A 19,737-nucleotide genomic window follows, 5' to 3' on the forward strand; every position below is an offset into this window, starting at 1 on the left:
TAAAAAAAGCCGGAAAATCAGCTAACTCATCCAACTCCCGTCCCATCTTGCTTTCAAAATAATTAAAATTTAATTTCATTATATCCATATTCAAGGCAAGCAACTGTGGACACCCAACGACCATCTTTTTCACTTGATCTAATGAGAACCCACAATTTTTCAAAAACTCCACATGCTTGATAACCGGTGTGTTACTCAAGCTCACAATCTGTGGCATTTTCTCGATAATTTTCCCAAAATCTTCATGACTGAAATCGATTATGGAATTGAGGAAGCTTTGTTGTTTCAGCAACCTTGACCCAAGGTCCAAACCTATAATTTCAGGATACTGTGCAATGACAGAGGAAATAGACGCCTCCCTGACACGAAATTGTTTTAGGGAGTTGACATTTGGTTTGACTTTTTGTTCAAGTCCGAACCCCAGTATGTGGGGTCGTGTTTCGATTAGCCTGGCAACAGCTAATGTTGGTATTCCTAAACTTTCAAGATAATCAACAAAGGGTTTAATCACTCTTCCAACTCTCATTCCAAGAATCTCTGGATATCGAGTCAAAACCCCACCAATTTCTCTTCTTGCAACTCCAATTCCCACCAAATAAGCTACAGATGTGCTCATTGTCCCTTCAAGTTTATACCCCAAAACTTCTGGATACTTTTCAAGAACTCTAGGAATGTCATTTGGTTTGATGTCCATGCCTTCTAGATATTTAACAACAGGTGCAAGGTCTACCACAACACTGGCGTGAAGAACTTGAGGGTATCTTCTCAAGAAATCTGTCGAAGTAGATCGCCTAACACCCAACTTACCTAAATAATCAAGGACTGGGATCATGTTTTTCTTGACACTGCAACCAAGGACAAGAGGGTAATTGTTTATGTCTTCGATTGTTAACCCTAATGTGTGAAGAAAATCAACACGTTCTTTCATGACATCAACTGTTACAGGAAGCTCCAACCCATCAAGCTCATCTGGTTCTATACCGATACTTTTTAAGAAATCATAAACACGTGCTCGATTTGCAATCCTTTCGTTCTTCATTTCTAGTAAGCTGGCACGGCTGTATATTGATGAGGATCCTTCTTGTTTTCGGTTCATACGAACAGAGTCTGATTTTGATTTGGAGTCTAATGAGTTTGATGCATATGGTCTACTGGAAACAGAACATTGTAATTTCGTGATGAAATTGATTCTCTTCTGGTATTGATTTGAAATCAGTATAGCTGGTGTTAGAGGCTTGCAAAACGTAAGGGTAGATATCTCATGGTGCACAATTAAAATACTTGATTTTGGAATATGATTATAGCTTATCATCTTCATGCATACTGCACATCCACAAAAATTGCAAAATTAGGAGTCTAGGGCTTCCAAAGGAGTACATGAGGACCCATTAGGCTTACTCAGAAGAACATATGAACTTCAGGTTCATTGTTTACAAGAAAAAATTTAGTTTAACAATTATGATGATAGTTATGGACTTAACTATTAAGAGTCGATGATATTAGGTATAAATGCAATATAAACAGAAAATTAAGAAGCTTAAGGCTAAACACTACAAAAAATATGAGAAATTTGAACTGTGCATTGAACATACATAAACTAGGTTTGTTCACAAAAGTGGAGAACAAAACTACAAATGCATTCAGATGAATTCAAGGTCCTTTGTGTACAAAAAACATGGAAATGTAACTTCTAAAAGAAAAATTATGTAACACATGAAATTATGCTATGCCTTCTATTATTTTCTATTTCTCTTCCAAATTGTAAACTTTAAGCACAAATTCAACACAAACAGAAAAATAAAACCCTAAGGATAATCAGTGACAAGAATATTTGAAAGTTGAACAACAATCGAACATACAGAAATGTAAAATTGTTTACAGCACATTGAACAAAACTGCGAACAAGAAACAGATGATTCAAGGATAACTTTTTAGAAGAAACATAGAAATGTAACGGAGTAAGGAGTAAAAATTCAAGTTGATCCACATTCCACAATCCAATAAATCCTTCAATGGTAATGATACAGATTAGTTTTCTATTAAGGAGTAAGGAGTAGAAACTATATATAATGGCCATACATATAGATTATATAAGATATGAATCTTATCGTTTTCTTCGAGTTGAGGTTGAGGAGCTTCTTCGCTCAGCTTCTCTTTCTGCAACCAAAACAGAAAACTCAGCAGCAAGCATCTCATGTATATTCAGGCCCTTGGAGCTGCTCAGATCAACAACCTCCTGAATCACATCAAGTGTAATGCTAAATCCCAATGTTGACAACACCCTGATAGCATTTGCAATCCTGCATATGTTTTGCCTGGTTTCTAATGGAGTGTAGGTCTGTTCTTGTTCTTCAAGGGTTGTTTGTGATTTGTTTGGGGGTTTAATTGGTTCGTCTTCTACCATGTTATCTTTAGTTTCGACATGTTCACCAACCCAGATGAAGCCATTACAACCAAGTATGAGGTCGATTCCATACTGTTGTAGATGATGGAAATGTTGTTTGCGCCTCTTTACTAGATATGGAGATACTGTCAGCATCTGACCCCTTTCTAGCTGCACGTGCAAATTACCATCATCATTAAATCATTAAGCTAAAAAGAATCACATCATCCAAACTCATCTTCCATTAAGATACACCAACAGGCTCACAAAATGAAAAAATTTCTTGGAAGGAATTAGAATCTTTCCATACTTGTGGACAAGAAAAGACAACATAAACACCTAGGTTACATAGTAAAGCAAGCCAAACCTTTCCATATTTCTGGCTCCTTGCTTGCAGTTGTAGACTACCATCACGCATGAAATCACGGACTTCAGCCTACAACAAACAGCATAATGATTAATCGGGGCATTCATCGAGTATAAATAACACAATGAATACTAAAGTGTTGTTTCTTTCTTTTTTACAAAATGGACTTAACTAAGTGAGTGTTTCTTTTTTACTTAATAGAGAAATTCAGGAAAATAATCAAATCTAACTTTTTTATATAAACTTGCATTCATTTATTGGTTTCTTCCACTTTATCCAAGTGTATCGTCTTTTCTCAGATATGTTATAAACATCATTTATCCGGACAGCACTTCATTTCGGACAATACATGGAGTTTAAAAAAAAAAAAAAGGCCTTTCTTGTATGAATAAACGCACGAGATTTATGGGCTTACACAGATGACGTCATTCTCTTCAAAAATGGTACGCATGTTGAGCTCATCAACTGCAGTCCGTCGCCTCTGCCAATTTAAGGATGGTCATGAGAAAGACAAAACACAACAATCCAAACAAGTTTGGAAATAACAAAGAAACAAAGTTGATAGGTACACTAATCTACACATCATACATCTTTCTCGCATTATAACAAAAAAAAAAACTAAGCCAGGAAGCATACACAGAGCATTCATACACGTTAACATGACCATATGACATAGTGGGAGATATATACCTGGATTCCATCAGGTAAATTCATTGAAGAAAGCATCAATACCGCATCTTGGCTAAAATTAATCTCCAATCTCCACCGCTTTGGAGCAACCTTCATATATATCATGAAAAACAAAACTCTGTTAACCAAAATACTAACTACCCACTGATCAACTTAACAACACATTCCTCACTTGTATCAAACATTTTAACGCAACCGCTACAAATTTTATCTTTTCACTTGGGAAGAATTGCATATATGCAGGCGGATTAAGCTATTGGTATAAAACTAAAGTGAACAGAAGCAGTAAATCGAGTTAGGACTTGCCTCAATAACACGGCCTACTATGATATCACCAACCTCAGGCTTATACCTACACCAATTTCAGATTCAGCATTAAGCATTTTGCTTCCACTCTTATGAAACATAAAAATTCAGGTAAATATATTGCTGATGACCTGGCTCTCAAAGTGCGAACATAGACCAATTTATTTACACGTTCGATTACTCCACACACGGTTGCCACGACCTCACCCTCAAGCTCTGTCGTCCCATGACCCCTAAAAATATTACAATATGGAAAAAAGAAGGAAAAAAATCATTTCAAAATTTAAGCTTAACGCACGAATTCCATGATTCCTAAGACTACATTAGGATAAATGAGGATGGAAATGGACATGATTTGTAATTACAAAGTTGATACTTGCTCATACTTTTCGGCATCGTTACATGCAGTACATAAATAAAAATCAAAATTCGCATAAAACACACAATATAACATTTGCATATGGAAAGTAAACATTAGTTAGGGTTTATATTTACTTGAGAACACCATCTTCTTGGTTAACGGGGATAGAATCGGCCACAGTGACGGAAGCATCAGAATTGGTTCCTGAAGACAGAGATTCTAACAGTTCGAGTGCTCTTTGCAGCCTTAGTTTCTGTGTTTGATTCAATGATAGCTCAATGCCTCTCATCTCTTGAATTGTGTTTGAATCTGTTGTAAGAAAACAGACGCATAAACAAGGGGTGAGCATCAGGTGGTTTAGGCCCAAACCATAGTTATCGATAGCGAATAGCGGTAAATAGCGATGAGCCACCTATAATCTACGTAGCGAATAGCGGTAAATAGCGACCGCTATTTCGTATTTAGCGATAGGTATAAAAATATTAAAAAATATATATTATGTAACTATTATAGCTATTATAATCAATAAATAAGAAAACAAACCATTAAACTAGCTAAATAACTTAACCATATTAGTTTTTTAGACATGTTTGTAGCAGATTGTAATCAACTAGAAGTTACATTGCACCCATTGGCTATTTCCTTCAATCTTTGTACCATAAGCCCAACCAGGATCGGTTTCTCTTTTACTAGCCATTTCTAAGAAAGTAGCAGTGATCAAAACATGAATTAGAAGTGTAATACTAACTTACTAAGCCTAATCATCAAACCACAGTGAAAGACAGCAGAACCAAGTGAAAACAGGAAAAAGAAAAGAAAAAAAAAATAGCAAAAATTTCCAATTTTGGACCTTAAGTCGCCGGAGAAGAACCTGGTCGAAGGTAGAGAAGTCGCCGGAAGAAGGCAGTCGATCCTGGTGGGGTTCGCTGGAGGTGGACGCAAGGAATCGGATGCAGAGCAAGTCCAAAGCGTAGAGGCGGGACTCAGGAGGCGAAGCAGCGAACGAGAGTACGAGACTGATTTTAGTTAGCGTGAGTCGTCAACCCTAATACGTTCTTTAAAAAAAAAAAAAATAAATAAATAAATAAATAAAAAATAACCCTGTCGCTAAATTCCCAGCTATCTGTGGCTATTTACACCGTAGCGGTCGATGGCCGCCTCGCCACGCTATTCGCTATAGCGACCGCTATGGTCGCTATTGACAACTGTGGTTCGAACCGTAATAAATTGGTTTAATCGGTTTAGTGGTAAGTCGGGTTCTGTTACCCGGTTAACAAAAAGACCAATTTAGTTTGGTAATGTATTTTTTAGTCAGAAATCATTCATCATTATACTAATAAATCGCTGAAATCACGTTTCTATTTCTTGAATATAACTCCAAGTCAAAATACCAAAAAGACAAAATGTAAACTCTTCCAAACTCTTGTTACTCGATTGGTAAAGGGGACACACAACTTTGCAGCAAAATCAGAAATAAATATAAACAATTAGAAATATACTCTTAACAAGAAAACTCAAAGCTAGAATTTCAGATTTTGTACCGGAACAGGAGGAGAAAGTCGTCGGCTTAAGCAGGAGGTCGCCGCCGGTCGCTGTCTTCGTCGTCTGCAGTTGAGAACGCGAACGAGAGTTGTGCGAGAGGAGTAGGAGTGTGTGTGTGAGAGAGAACGAGAGTAAGGCCTTAGGGGGTGCGTCTTACTCTTTTTCTTATTTGACGCAAGTATTAAACCCTTGTTTCCAATTACAAAAAAAAAAAAACCTATCTTCTTTAGAATTTCGGCCCAAATTTTAACATGTGATTCAACCCGGACGTGGTGAAGGTTTGGGTAAACATAGCAAAAAAAAAACATATTTTTGGTTATTAATGAAAAAATTAAGTAGATGAAATTCTTTTGGCATCATATTTTTGTTGACAATCTAAAAAAAATTGTTTTATATATTATCCGATATTAGTTAACGACATAGCATTTAGTGTTGAATCATTTGATATGATTTGATGTGATTTGTATGTTCGATTTTCTTTTTTCAAAAGGAAAAACAAACCAAATTCGGAACAAATCAAACCAAACCACAAAACTAAATCACAATTTGCCTTTGTTGGGTTTGAAAACCAAAAAAATCAAATATTAATGTTAAAAATTTATAAAAATATAAATTTTCAAATTTTCAAATATAACAATCATAGTTTCAATAGTTAACAGTTTGTTAATATGAGCAAAAAAAAAACGATAATTACCTTATAGTTACAACTTACAAATATAATAGCTTTTAGATTATAATGTCCATTACCTCACATTAAGTTATATGTTACAACGTTTATTTTCAAGAAAAAATGCTAGAAGACTATAAGTCGACCGACCCTAAGAGAATGCAGAGTGTATGACCACACAAGGTAGGATCCGATTTTTATTAAATTATATAGTTAATATATATATATATATATATATATATATATATATATATATATATATATATATATATATATATATATATTTATATATATATATAAAAGACCCAAAAATCTCATTTTAATTTAATAAAAACAATATTCCAAAAACATCATAAATACAAACTTGATAAAACAAGTGTATCAATCGACCTATAAAATCAGAGTGAATCACAAAATACGGAACGAGGTGGTGTGTGCCCAACAATTATCTCGAGCTCCTACTTTTGAAACCAAAACACCTGCAACATAAACTGAAAACCGTAAACACAAAGCTTAGTGAATTCCCCAAGATACAACATACCATACATACAAAAATCACATATTGGGCCTCCATCCTTCCTTGGGCCTCGCTCGGTATCGAGTCCCACTCGACCTCAGGCCCCGCCCGACATCGAGCCCCGCTCGGCTTCAGGCCCCACCCGACATCGAGCCCTGCTCGGATTACAGATCTGTCAATCACTGGGCCCCGCCTGACATCGGGTCCCGCCCTATACACATAATCATATAAACATATAACCTTACTAGCACATGCAATAATCACATAGATTATAGCATACCATACAGTCATCGAGCCCCGTCCGACATCGGGCCTTGCCAAGTAAGCATAAAAACATATACTAATGACTAGCATACAATATACTCATCAGGCCCCTATCTGGCATCGGGCCCCGCCCACTATACACACACACACACACACACACACACATATATATATATATATATATATATATATATATATATATATATATATATATATATATATATATATATCACATGATCATGCTAACACGGACCACAAACATAAAATAACAACGTACGATTCAATCATCGGGCCTTGCCCGACATCGAGCCTCGCTTGGTATACATAGCAGCACATAACGCATATAAGGGTCATACTGTCACACCCCCGAAACCAGACGGCGGAAACGTCCGGGGGCTCGCGTGACTTAAATTGAATACCATCACAATGAATATACATGAATCATAACATAAACATCACCATGCATCAATACATTACAACTGATATTGTTTACATCCAGTACATGGTTTTAAATATTACACATTCATAACACAAAATGTTTCAGAGTTTTCAAAACAAAAATTCTAACATACTTGGTATTACCCTTCCGCTTACCTTTTACCTGAGAATACAAGTTATTTTGGAAAAACGTCAACATATGGAATGTTGGTGAGTTCCTAAGCAAAGTTGTGATAAAAATGATTTGTATAGTTTGTAAAACCCAGAAAATCCGATATTTTCTGAAAAGACAATAGTTTATCAAAGTGTGAAGATACATAAGTTGATGCATGAATGATTTCAAAGCATATATATAAAAAGGGTGTTTTGTATTATAGTTATAGAAATTACGAGCGAGTGGTGTTGATTTCCCCGGAAAACCCGATGTTTTCCGATGTCGAAAGATATACTTGATTACTTATTGTTATACCGTCACGTCGAATGAATATTGATTACTCTTCCTTGATTACTCGGGTGGTATCGGATATTATCATTACTAGTGAGTCGTTATAACGAGGTCCGGTAAAGACTGGTTATAACTGTCAACTACGAACGACCCATAAAGGTGTCGTCCGTTGTTACTCACGTAATCCAAACCACCTTGATTACTGTTGAATAACGTCCTAAGTCCGTCTATTTTGATTACTCATAAGCCTTAGCAAACGAAGAGAAGAGGAGTACGAAGTCCTGCTACTATCGTAAGTACTTTAGGCTGTCGGGGATGCGAAGGACACGTGGGCCCATCTCGCATTTGATTACTTTGACCTTATTAGCAATACTAATTGACCACTAGGGCCCAATAGCACATAAAAGCCATTGAAAGTCCTTTTATATGGAATTGGGCCATATGAGGCCCAATAACACATAAGCGTTATCCCTTTGGGCCCAAAGATCATGTAAATGGACTTGCAAGGTCCAACAAGCATGATTTGAAACTTTCATGCCCAAAGTTTGAATGTTTACTCGTCTTAGGTATCACATATCTATTGGAGGGTTCGATTGAACGATCGTTGTATTTGTATCGATTCGAGACCGATCGATTTGTTTATAACGATATTTGGAGTTATGCGTGTATTCCTCTTTCAATTTTTCGTAAGTCGTAGTTTATTATTTTTGACTTAATAAAATAATTTACTTAAGAATAGTGGTTTGGCCTTTTCAACCCTTTTCTTTTTACAAAAATAACAATTTTTGTCCTTTATATAAAAGAAAAGACATTTTAAACCCTTAAAACATTTTCTTGACACTTTTGCACCATAGTTTTGTCGAAATGATATTTTTAACTCAAAACTTATTTTATTGACAGTTTCAGCCCTTTCAGAATAGTATTTTCTAGTTAAAACCCAACTATTTGCAATTTTTATAGTTTTGGCCCAAAATCCAAAAACTTTACATTTTTGATCCTTTTTGGAAATGAAAAGCATTTTTAACCCTTGAAATAGTTTCATTACACTTTGTATCCCCTGTTTTGAAGAGTTTACCATTTCAGCCCCTTTAAATGTCATTTTTTTCGTAATTTTGGGCTTGTTGGGCCGAAAAGCCCAAAGTTAGCCCATTAAGCTAGAAATTACATTTTAAGTCCTTTAAAAATCATAATATTCATAAAAAACAATTATTGTAACTGTTTTGACTCTTTTAACCCTTAAGAAACTGTGATTTGGCAACCTTTAACCCAATTTTTGTATATTTGACAATTTAAGCCCAAAAATGGGTTTTATGTTGAAATATGTTCATCACAATCTTATAAGTTATTATTCTTGACTTGTTTAGTGTAACATAACTTAGATCATGTTTGTTTTCTTTCGCATGTCATAGATCTTGAGATATCACCCCTTTTTGGTTACATGTTTATCACAAAAACACATAAAATCACACATACATGCATAAAATCATACATAGCATACACATACACATAGATCTACACATTTTCTTGTATTCTCCCCCATAAAACTTATAAAAACTGAAAAGAGAGGGGTATGAAGCTCACCTTGAGTTGTGGGTTCGGTTTTTGAAGAGAGAAATGAAGAAGATTCGATCCTAGCAAGTCTTCTTGGAGAATCTTGAACTTAGATGTTTCTAAGAGGTAAGATCACGAATTTTGTATGAGATAAGGGAGATTGTTGATGAAATGAAGAAGATATGTTATGAATCAAAGCAATAACTTACCAAGGATGTGAACTACTTGATGAAAATTCTTAGATTTCTAGCCAAATTTTCGAGATCTTCAAAGAAGAAGAGGATGATCTTGAGAGTGGTTTAGAGAGAAGTTTTGTGAGGTGTGTGTGTGTATTTGGTGTCTTCGGCCGAAGGAAAAGAGAGAGTGGGAAGAGAGAGTGTTGATGAGATGTTTTCTTGGAAACATGAGTTGCATGCATGGAGACCCAAGAAATAATGGTGAGGTGGCAATGGAAAGTCAACTCTTTCTCTTTTGGTGTAGTTGGGCCGAGAAAAGGAGAAGGGAAAGAAAGAGTATTGGGCTTTTTGTGTTTAAGCCCATATTATGATTCAATTAAGTAATTTTCGGCCCAAACAAATTAAGGAATGCTTTTTATGACCCATTAGGGCTATATAAATTTGTTGTGGCCCAATAAGGCCCATTAAAGTTAACCTAGTTCATTTTAGGCTTGTAAGGCTCAAAATATTAAGTTTCATGTATATGGGTCCAATTAGGGCCCATTTGAGAGTTCTATGTCCAAGACAGTTAAATTGGAAGCTTATTGGTCCATTAGGCCCAATAAGGAAATCCTAGTCCAAAATGGACTTAAACCGGGATTTATAGGGCTTCCAATTCTTTGTTGACTATTTGTAGTGCTTGAATGAAGTGTTTGATGAAAGTTTTGTTGTTATTGAATAAGCATCATACATGCTTTCACGTTGTTGGTTCACAATTGATATGATTGTTGTAGTTACAGAGCATCAAAATTCCTAGTTGTGACACATACGGACTCCTAGCATCCTAATATAATAACAAGGGTCGGTATTGGTGCCTTATACCCATTAACCCAACGAGGAAACTTACATCGATATACGTATAGGTAACCACAACAGTAACAAAGAACTCTATAGCTTCAACTCACTTCCAATCACCTACAGGAAGATACTTGAGTCAATACCCGATCACATGTCATAGTCACTTGAAACAGTGTCTGTTTCACATAAAATGACGAGTAGGGTTAAATAAGAACACTTAACCCATTAAGAACCTAATTACCTCAGGATAGGTGTAACATTCATAAAATTCATGAAAAATCTAACTTTTAAAACAACCCAAAAATCACCATTGTTTACAAATAGTTTTCAAAACATATTCAATATCAAAGCAATCCCAAAATCATGAAACAAAATATGAGGAGGTGCACAATCACGCCTTCGCCTTCCTGTGATCCTCTGAGGTACCTGAAACAAAATCCAAAACTGTAAGCCCAAAGCTTAGTGAGTTTCCCCAATATACCAATACATAAACAAATAACACAAATATAATAACAGCATGCAATGGGTCCACAGTTAACAGACTGGATTATCCTTGAGCCCACAGCATAAGTCTGGCTTGCCCTTAGCCCACAACTCATGTCTGGCTTGCTCCCCGACCTGATCAATCCTCAGACTGAATACCACTAAGCCCTCAGTACGAGTCTGGCATTCCCTTCTCGGCCCTCAACTCGTATCTGGAATGCTCATGAGCCCTCAGTATGAGTCTGACATGCCCTCCCTAGCCCTCAGCTCATATATGGTATGCTCATGGTTTGTTGGCTACAGCACGAAGCAGTACAACCTCAACCCAACCCCGAATATATGTCGACATATAACAGATAATATCATATACAGATAAACAGGCAGTATCACAGGTAGTCATACAGACCTACCAGACTAGCATATCAAAACTAACATGCATATCTATTATATACTCAACATATCAACAATATCAAGTTATCAAACCAATGGGTCGGTCTTGGTGTCGTCGACCCGTAAGTATAGTGAGGAAAACTCACCTCACAAGCAACACATAACTGATAAGGTCCGACTCCGAATCTCGGCTCTCAAATCAAATGCCTACAACCATCAAATGACCAATTCCATCAAAATCCCAACAATACCCAAAATACCATCAGGGTCAAACTTGGTCAAATTCAAAGTCAACGGTCAAGGTCAACAATCCACGTTGACCCAAAACTTCGTGTGTACTAGCAAACATGTCGTGTTTCGATAGCATCCAGACGATCGGGAAAACTCCAGCCAACATGTCGTGTTAGCTTGCAGACACGCCGTGTTTGCCCGAGTTCCAGCAGCTTAATACATTCAGCTGTTTTCTTCGACTTCAGGGACACCAAGGCTCGGATCTATACCCAAATGCTATCAATAAGGGTAAAGTTTCCAACTTTATCCTTTTGAACTACTTTAAGGGTCCCAAACCCCAACTACAAGGCTAGAAGATTCAAGGGCTTAACCAATAAGCACTAAATCCTTGAAGTCTGAAACCCACCCTTTTTTGATGAGGTTCTAGTACCAAAACCATCTCAAAGGTCATTGAGTTATAGACATGCATGTCCAATACATGTTTTGAACCTAAAATTGGTCAAAATGGGGATTTATGACATGTTCTTCATGCATGGCTTCAAAACTCGACTATAGGCCAAATCCAAGACTCTACAAGGTCACCTAAACCTGGAAACTCATAAAGTTGACTTTATGAGATCCAACCATTCCCTCACTCGAGAAAAACAAGAAAATGGATATAACTCAAGATCTAGCAATATAGAGGAAAAAAATCAGATCTTGAATGCTTACAAAGGTCCAGAAGAGTGCCAATTGAAAGATAAAGGCTTGCTTGATGGATCCTTGCTTCCTTCTTCCAACTTCTTTCTTCTTTGGCTCCAAAAACACCACACTAGCTCAAAAATGAGAGAGAAAGATGATTAGGGTTCTCAAGGGTCGATATGGGAAGTTGCAGGCTGATAAAAGACCAACCCTTGGGACTTAAGGAAATTATATAGGGTGCAAAACCCTAAAAATTAGGGTTTTCTCAACCAGCCGCCAACACGTTGTATTTGCCCACCAACATGCTGTGTTGGTCCATAAAAACACACGACCCAAAAGTTCCTCAACACGCTGTGGTGATCACCACACCATGTTTCAGAGGAAAAACATGCAAAATGGAATAAATCTCATACCGGGAAATCGGGGTGATACAGTAGGACTGATTAAGGTTTGACTTAGTCATTCTCGGGTGAAATAATAATCCAATCGACAGCCCAATTATGCGCCCGATCATTGTCCAAAATAGAGCTCCCCGATTCTAGGGTTTTTCACATATAATGATAACTAAGGTTAGTGTTCCACACTTAACCCCTTAAGGACTTAGTCCATTAAGTCAAATATTGCATTAAGTTAATTGTATGGGCATTATTAAGTATTACCCCCTCCATCCCAAAATTATAGTCCATCTTTCTTTTTTGGTTTGTCCCAAAATAATAGTCCACTTCTAAAAATAAATAACATTTTACGAAAATACCCCTCGTTATTATTTCACCAACTAAACATTTAATGGAACATTAAATGCAAAGTAAGGATAAAATTGTCATTTTATTGTATAAAGTTAGTGGTAACTAATGCTTCCTTAATCTGTGTTTAATTAACACCTTTAATGCGGGTCCTGACCAACTCCAAAAACCAGGGTTTCTTGACATTAGGGTTTTCTAAACCCTAACTAGGGTTTCCAAATCCTCAAGTTAGATGATTAATTATATATATATATATATATATATATATATATATATATATATATATATATATAATAAATCGAGCACCACCTTCTGCCACCTCGAGCAGTGGTGGTTGGGGGCGGTCCGCAGCGGCAGCCACCCGCACACGGCGACAGTTCGAGTGATAACTCCCACAATCCAAAAACACATACAAATTCTTAGATCATTCACACACATTAACGCCAAAAGAATATTAAAATGTCCAATACAGCCACCAAGATAGTGGCAGACGATGGCAGAAGGTGGCAGCCACCACCTCATGGTGGTGGTGGTGGGTTTTCTTCACTTCAGACTAAGAAATGCTTATACAACACCCATCATTGGAACACACACATAAATACCATATCAAGCACACACAGCTACCCACACATAATGGCTATTGGTGACAGAAAAAGCAAAAATGGCGGCAACCACCATGGTTGGCTGCCATGGTGGCTCTTTTCAACTTCCAGCCAGCCAAAATACACACACAAGTCACAATTGCAGCAGTGATACACACATACACGTACGTGAAGCACGAGCACCCACTGAAACACATACAAAACTCAACTTCCCTCGCAGAGGAAGGCGGTGATGGATGATGACCGGAGCAACAAAAGGGTCATTTGAGTCGTGACGGCAACGACTAGCAGCGGCCTGAATGAAAGCGGAGGGGGAAGGACATTGTTTGCGGCAGAGAGGCGGTTGCGTCCTTCAACGATCGCAACAGCGACCACGGCGTCCGTCATCGGTCCTCGTCCTCAACAAAAACGAAAATAAGATGGCGTCCCTTGACTTGGTGGTTCCCAGCTTCGACTCCAGCGGTGCAACAACGGTCTCTAGTGGCTCATAGTGGCGACGTAGTTGACGGCAACGACTGGAGATGAGAGGGTGGTGATAAGGTGGCGGTTGGGGATGATGTAGGGTTAGGGTTTGGGGGTGTTGCACTCTTAAGAACGTAAGGGGTAAGGAACACGGGTTCAAGTCCAGTGTTTTACCAAACTTGGACGCATTTTAACGAGATTGGTCCCTGCCTCAAAAATTCATTTTCAATTTAAATCCAATAATTACTAAACAACCCTCGCTTCACAAAATCCTTTACATTTCAATTCCTAACGTTACAATATAGACCCCAAAGTGTGTAAATTATCTCATTTAACTCCTTATGGCTAACACTGATAAATTATTACGGATTCAGGGCTAAAATAAAATAATATAATATACATCTCGAGGTTTTAGGGCTTATTATTTATTTACTTATTTTATTTTAAACGGAATTTTACAATTCTCACCCACTTAAATCAAATTTTGTCCTCGAAATTGTGACATCCCCAATTTCACGGCCAGAAAAGACCGATTTGTTTATGCTTTGTTTTGAAAATCAGAGTAATCTTTTAAAGAAATCAATTGCGGAATTCGTTCCCAAAACAAAATATGATAAAAATTATCAAAGCATTTCTTTAAAGAAATGTATTTTCATTTTATAACAAAATCTCGGGATGTCATGTTCAATACATACCAAAAGCATAAACAGAACAAAATAGACCTTACAACAGTTATTCATAACTACTGGCCTATAATCCAAAATCTCTCGTCAAGTCCACCAACTTATACTCTTGTGCCGTTACCTGTAATGCAAAGAAAACTGAGTGGGTCAGGCTTGGGAGCCTGGTGAGCATATAAGGTTTTCAACCCACAATAATACAATTATTTAATTATCAAACAATCAATCCAATTTACCCACCCCCATTATATTCCTTTATTTCATAAAGTTTTACCCTAAGAACCGATTACCCTTCTCCCATTCATTCCTAAGAATTGCCCTAAGGAATTGGCACAAAGTCTAGTGTTGCCATGGTCCTTAGATTACCTCTGGTGAACACGCAGTTCAAATAATTAATGAACACCCAGTTCAAGAACACCCATTGAACACACTCCGTTCAATAATACCTAATGAACCTAGTTCAAAAACACCTAATGAACACTTAGCTCAAAAACACCTAATGAACACTTAGTTCAAATATCTCTGGCGAACACATAGTTCAAAACATCTAGTGAACACTTAGTTCAAATATCCCTGGTGAACTCAATCACCTAAGGAACACAGAGTACGAAAGCTCTTAGTTCAAACCACGTGATAATAATGTATATCTCGATCCTGCAAAACCACTAATATTACATATAAATCATATTTCTAAAACAATCTATCCCATCCCGTCGATCCCCACACACTGACCCTATACAATGATCTTACGAGATCTAGCCTAAGGAATCGATATGAACAACAACTGACGAAGGTGCTTCGGAAATTCCCTGGCAGCAAACGAGGATCAATAAAGACATCAAATGAGGGGAATGGAATAAGTTTCACCACGAACCTTTGTTCGTAAAAGAAAGAACCACAAGACAATTAAGTCAGGGGTAGTTATCTAGATAACAATGCCTAGGCGTGGTCCGACTATCATGAGGTATTATACCTCCAGACTCTCCCTATCCAACATCGAACTTTGCCTAGCAGTGGCCTGAATACATGAGGTATTTCACCCCCAGACGCACCCTATCCAGCAATATAACACCAGACATACCTAGCAGTGGTCTATTACCGATACACTTTATTAGGTAGTCTACGAAGTTCCCTTAATTACTTCATGAAAGAAAACGCTGACATATGAAGCTCGGTTGATCACTTCATAAAAGAAACGCTGACTCCAAAGCTCTCTCAAAATAAAAGTATGGGGAAATACTACTAGAGTACTCCCGTACGCTCCCGTAACCGACACACAACATTGTCAAAAAGACTTTGTACATGATAGTACTTCTGGCACATCATAGTACTCTGGTATGCGAAAGTCTCGTACCCAAGAACATAATAGTACCCTGGCACAAGCAGCACCCAAGACACAGAGCTTTGAAAAGGACTTTGTACATAAAAATGTACTTCTGTATGTAGGACGTACTCCACCGATCATCAATCTCACCCCACACGTACTCTTAATAAGAGACTACCCAAAGTCCAATCTTAATTGAACTAAAACATCCCTATTTAAGTCTTAACCCATCACTAGGCAAGCCTACAATGCCTATAATCAATTTTTGATACTATTTCCGTATAGGCAACGCCAACTAGTGTATACTTAACACAAGGTTTTAAGTAATAATATCATATATACACATCTTAACACATATTGAACCATATCTGATTTGCACGTTGTATATTATCAAATATATCTAACACGTATTTTGGACAATAACAAATACTTCACATACATATGTATATTTCAGACTTTAATCAATACTCTTATTAAAATCACGTTCCTAAAAGGTACTATACACATGATACCTTATCGAATGAACACGTAGTTCAAAAATACATAATCCGTACTCCCGGATCTTAAATTTGCCTCATTACCTAATCCATATTCTCGGATCTAAAACTAACATCTTGATCTGATCCATACTCTCGGATCTAAAACTAACCTCCTGATCTGATCCATACATTCAGATCTAAAACGAGTTTATCTCTTTATACTTTTATCGCATGGTCCAACCCATCTTTTATCACCTACCAACAACCTCATCTACCCATGTTCTACCCAACATATTTTTAGATACAAAATACAAATATAGTTTAACTCATTAAAACTTATATAATTCATCCATTCCACAATCATCTCAAATAAACAACAATATATTATACACATAGCACGTATTTCATAGCGAATACTTAATATTTATGTGTTAGAAGAAAGTGACTATACACTCACCTGATTAGAAGATGATCGGACAGCACTACGACTTGTAAAAGTAGTATTCTTTGGTAGATCTGGAAGATCTTCACAAAAATCGGGCTTCTCGCGGGCAGAGCTTCGGCTTGAATGGATAGAGAGAGTATAGAGAGTGAAAGAATGGGTTGAGGGTGTGAAGAATGAGGCAGCCCCGAGCCTCAATTTATAGTGCTCTGGGTGCTCCACTAGTGCTCCACTACCTGCTTAGTGTTCCACTACCTGCTCCACTAATTGCTTAGTGCTCCACTACCTGCTCCACTAATTGCTTAGTGCTCCACTACCTGCTTGATGCTCCACTAACTTTCATTTAGACTCTGTCGGCTAATTCTCGACCGATCTTAAATTTAACAGTAGGAGGAGATTAGACTGCTAAATGAATGCGAAGAATTCGTAACTCCTTCATACGGACTCCGTTTTCGTCTGTCTTTTTACCGTTGAGTTCCTATTAATGAGATCTTCAACTCTCATTTAGGTCGCGTAAGCCAAAAACCGCTCGAACTAAAATTCGAGTTTCGGGTTGTACACTGCTAAGCCAAAACTTTGAAAAATCATAACTTCCTCATACGAAGTCAGATTTGGGCGTTCATACTCTACGACTTTGGTTTAGATTACTAAGGCTAAATATCGCTCTAACGTAAATTCACTTTTTACGTCATTCAGCGTCGTGCCGGTTCTGCCGCGAAACTTCGACAGGTCATAACTTCTTCGTTATAACTCGGATTTCGGCGTTCTTTATATGTACGGAATCCTTGTAACATATACTAAAACTTAGTTAAGATTATTCATCCTAAATAATATTCTATCAAAAAGTCATTTTTGACGCCTATCGTCTCTTAATTTACTAGCTCTGATCTACGGGCGTTACAATTATCTCCCCCTTAGGATGATTACGTCCCGGAATCATCAACGAAAATAGGACTTGTATAATGATTCCATACGCTATCTCTTCATCCTAGGTAATAACCGTAACTTCTATGTTTCCTCGAAAGAGTATTTAACTCTATGGCTTTCTTGACCGCAGACGATGCCCAATCTTGCATCTGCTTATCGTACTATGTTGTACTTTCAATCGTAACCTTCGAGTTACCAAATAAGTCCTTATTGTGGACTCCTTCTTCTTCTTAGGATAAATAATTTCCTTTATCTATTGTAACAGTCCGATGGGTCGTGCTCTATTGACCTCTCATCGCACGATGCGAGCTTAGACTCGGTCTTTTTAAAGTTAAATTCCAGAATGGAATATAACTTCCTTCATATTCTAATGTGATATAATCACATTTCAGCATGTAGCATTTCTACCCGCAATCTCTTTCAACAACGAGCGTGATAATATCGATCGCATTAATTTCAACGTTCTGACTTAAGTCAGATGTTACATCTAACTTGGTCCTCTAGACCAATTAACATACTCATCGTAGTCGGACTCAATTTGGATACGACCACTAGGGTCGGAACAACACCCATCTCACTAGTCATTACCGAAACAATGGTAATCACATACCAGAATAAAACGGAATCAATCACTAGCTTCCTGGTAACCTTGTGACTTTCCCTGATCCAAGTGCGAGTCCTGTGCTTCCGGTAGTATATGCATCTACTACCTTTCACACCTACTCATACCCGTCCCAAGTATTGTCCCGCAGTCGACCAAGTCACCATACAAGAAAATCACGAAACAATTTAACACATACGAATGTGTCCAAATAATCAAAAACAATTTCCCCTAGACTCTACTAGGAATTCTTCATTGCGTATCTTCAATCATCGATTCTACTTCAACTCGATTGGTGATGGAAATACCGGGTGATGAGACAACCTCAAGAATTACACCAATCTCTCCATCATCCTTCCAATTGAAGGTGTACTTCAGACGTACCGTACTCCTCTAAACGTACTGTTATTTCATAAGACATACTCTAAAGGCAAGATACCACTCTTACGATATCTTCTGATAGGTGTCATCCACTATCATAAGCCTTTTTCATTTCCTCCATTTACTCAATTTCTCTACGAGTCTTCACCATGACCCTTTGTACACCCAAGCAGACATTCGGTGTACCAAGCGAGAATTTTAAGATAAGAAAGCTTTAATTACGATAAACATATAAATCTCCTTATCACCCCGAAACGTTTACATGCTAGTTCTAATATCGTAGTCATACACTTAGAATCCTACACACATAAGGTTTCGAGATCCGGTCGGCAACAGACCATAGATCCAAACAAATAATAGCATCAATATAGCTATCACACAAAACATTTAGCACATAAAAGCATTTTAGGCATCATTCCTAAAATAAACTAGTGCTTGTGTCAATTTAGGTGTACTACCTAACATATCATTACTTAGCATTCTAAGTTTAAGTCTAGAAATTTCCTACAAATTCCTAGTTCGCTTAAACTAATGCTCTGATACCAACTGTGACATCCCCAATTTCACGGCCAGAAAAGACCGATTTGTTTATGCTTTGTTTTGAAAATCAGAGTAATCTTTTAAAGAAATCAATTGCGGAATTCGTTCCCAAAACAAAATATGATAAAAATTATCAAAGCATTTCTTTAAAGAAATGTATTTTCATTTTATAACAAAATCTCGGGATGTCATGTTCAATACATACCAAAAGCATAAACAGAACAAAA

The 19,737-nt window shown here is 37.2% G+C and overlaps 1 protein-coding gene and 1 pseudogene across 4 annotated transcripts in view; both read right to left on the reverse strand.

Annotated features, from left to right (window-relative positions):
• The window catches only part of LOC145156213 (transcription termination factor MTERF4, chloroplastic pseudogene), a 1,730-nt pseudogene extending 412 nt beyond the window's left edge, over positions 1 to 1,318 (reverse strand).
• A 648-nt stretch (positions 1,319 to 1,966) lies between these two features.
• Positions 1,967 to 19,737, reverse strand: part of LOC145158814 (exosome complex component RRP4 homolog) — a 64,414-nt gene continuing 46,643 nt past the window's right edge. Inside the window, exons 1-8 of one of the 4 annotated variants that reach the window (XM_079077656.1) lie at positions 5,649 to 5,670; positions 4,242 to 4,416; positions 3,878 to 3,979; positions 3,747 to 3,792; positions 3,441 to 3,530; positions 3,166 to 3,231; positions 2,751 to 2,819; positions 1,967 to 2,554 (exon numbers count right to left, since the gene is read on the reverse strand). In XM_079077656.1, the coding sequence (XP_078933782.1) occupies positions 2,105 to 2,554; positions 2,751 to 2,819; positions 3,166 to 3,231; positions 3,441 to 3,530; positions 3,747 to 3,792; positions 3,878 to 3,979; positions 4,242 to 4,396 (978 nt within the window). In that variant the 5' untranslated portion in view covers positions 4,397 to 4,416; positions 5,649 to 5,670 and the 3' untranslated portion in view covers positions 1,967 to 2,104. Of the gene's footprint in view, positions 2,555 to 2,750; positions 2,820 to 3,165; positions 3,232 to 3,440; positions 3,531 to 3,746; positions 3,793 to 3,877; positions 3,980 to 4,241; positions 4,417 to 4,957; positions 5,172 to 5,648; positions 5,671 to 19,737 lie in introns of those variants that run through there. The other 3 variants (XM_079077653.1, XM_079077654.1, XM_079077655.1) reach the window with 3 other exon arrangements.

Source organism: Lactuca virosa, chromosome 2 (assembly GCF_052849685.1).
Source record: "Lactuca virosa cultivar CGN04683 chromosome 2, Lactuca_virosa_CGN04683_v6, whole genome shotgun sequence".
In the NCBI taxonomy this organism is placed as follows: domain Eukaryota; kingdom Viridiplantae; phylum Streptophyta; class Magnoliopsida; order Asterales; family Asteraceae; genus Lactuca; species Lactuca virosa.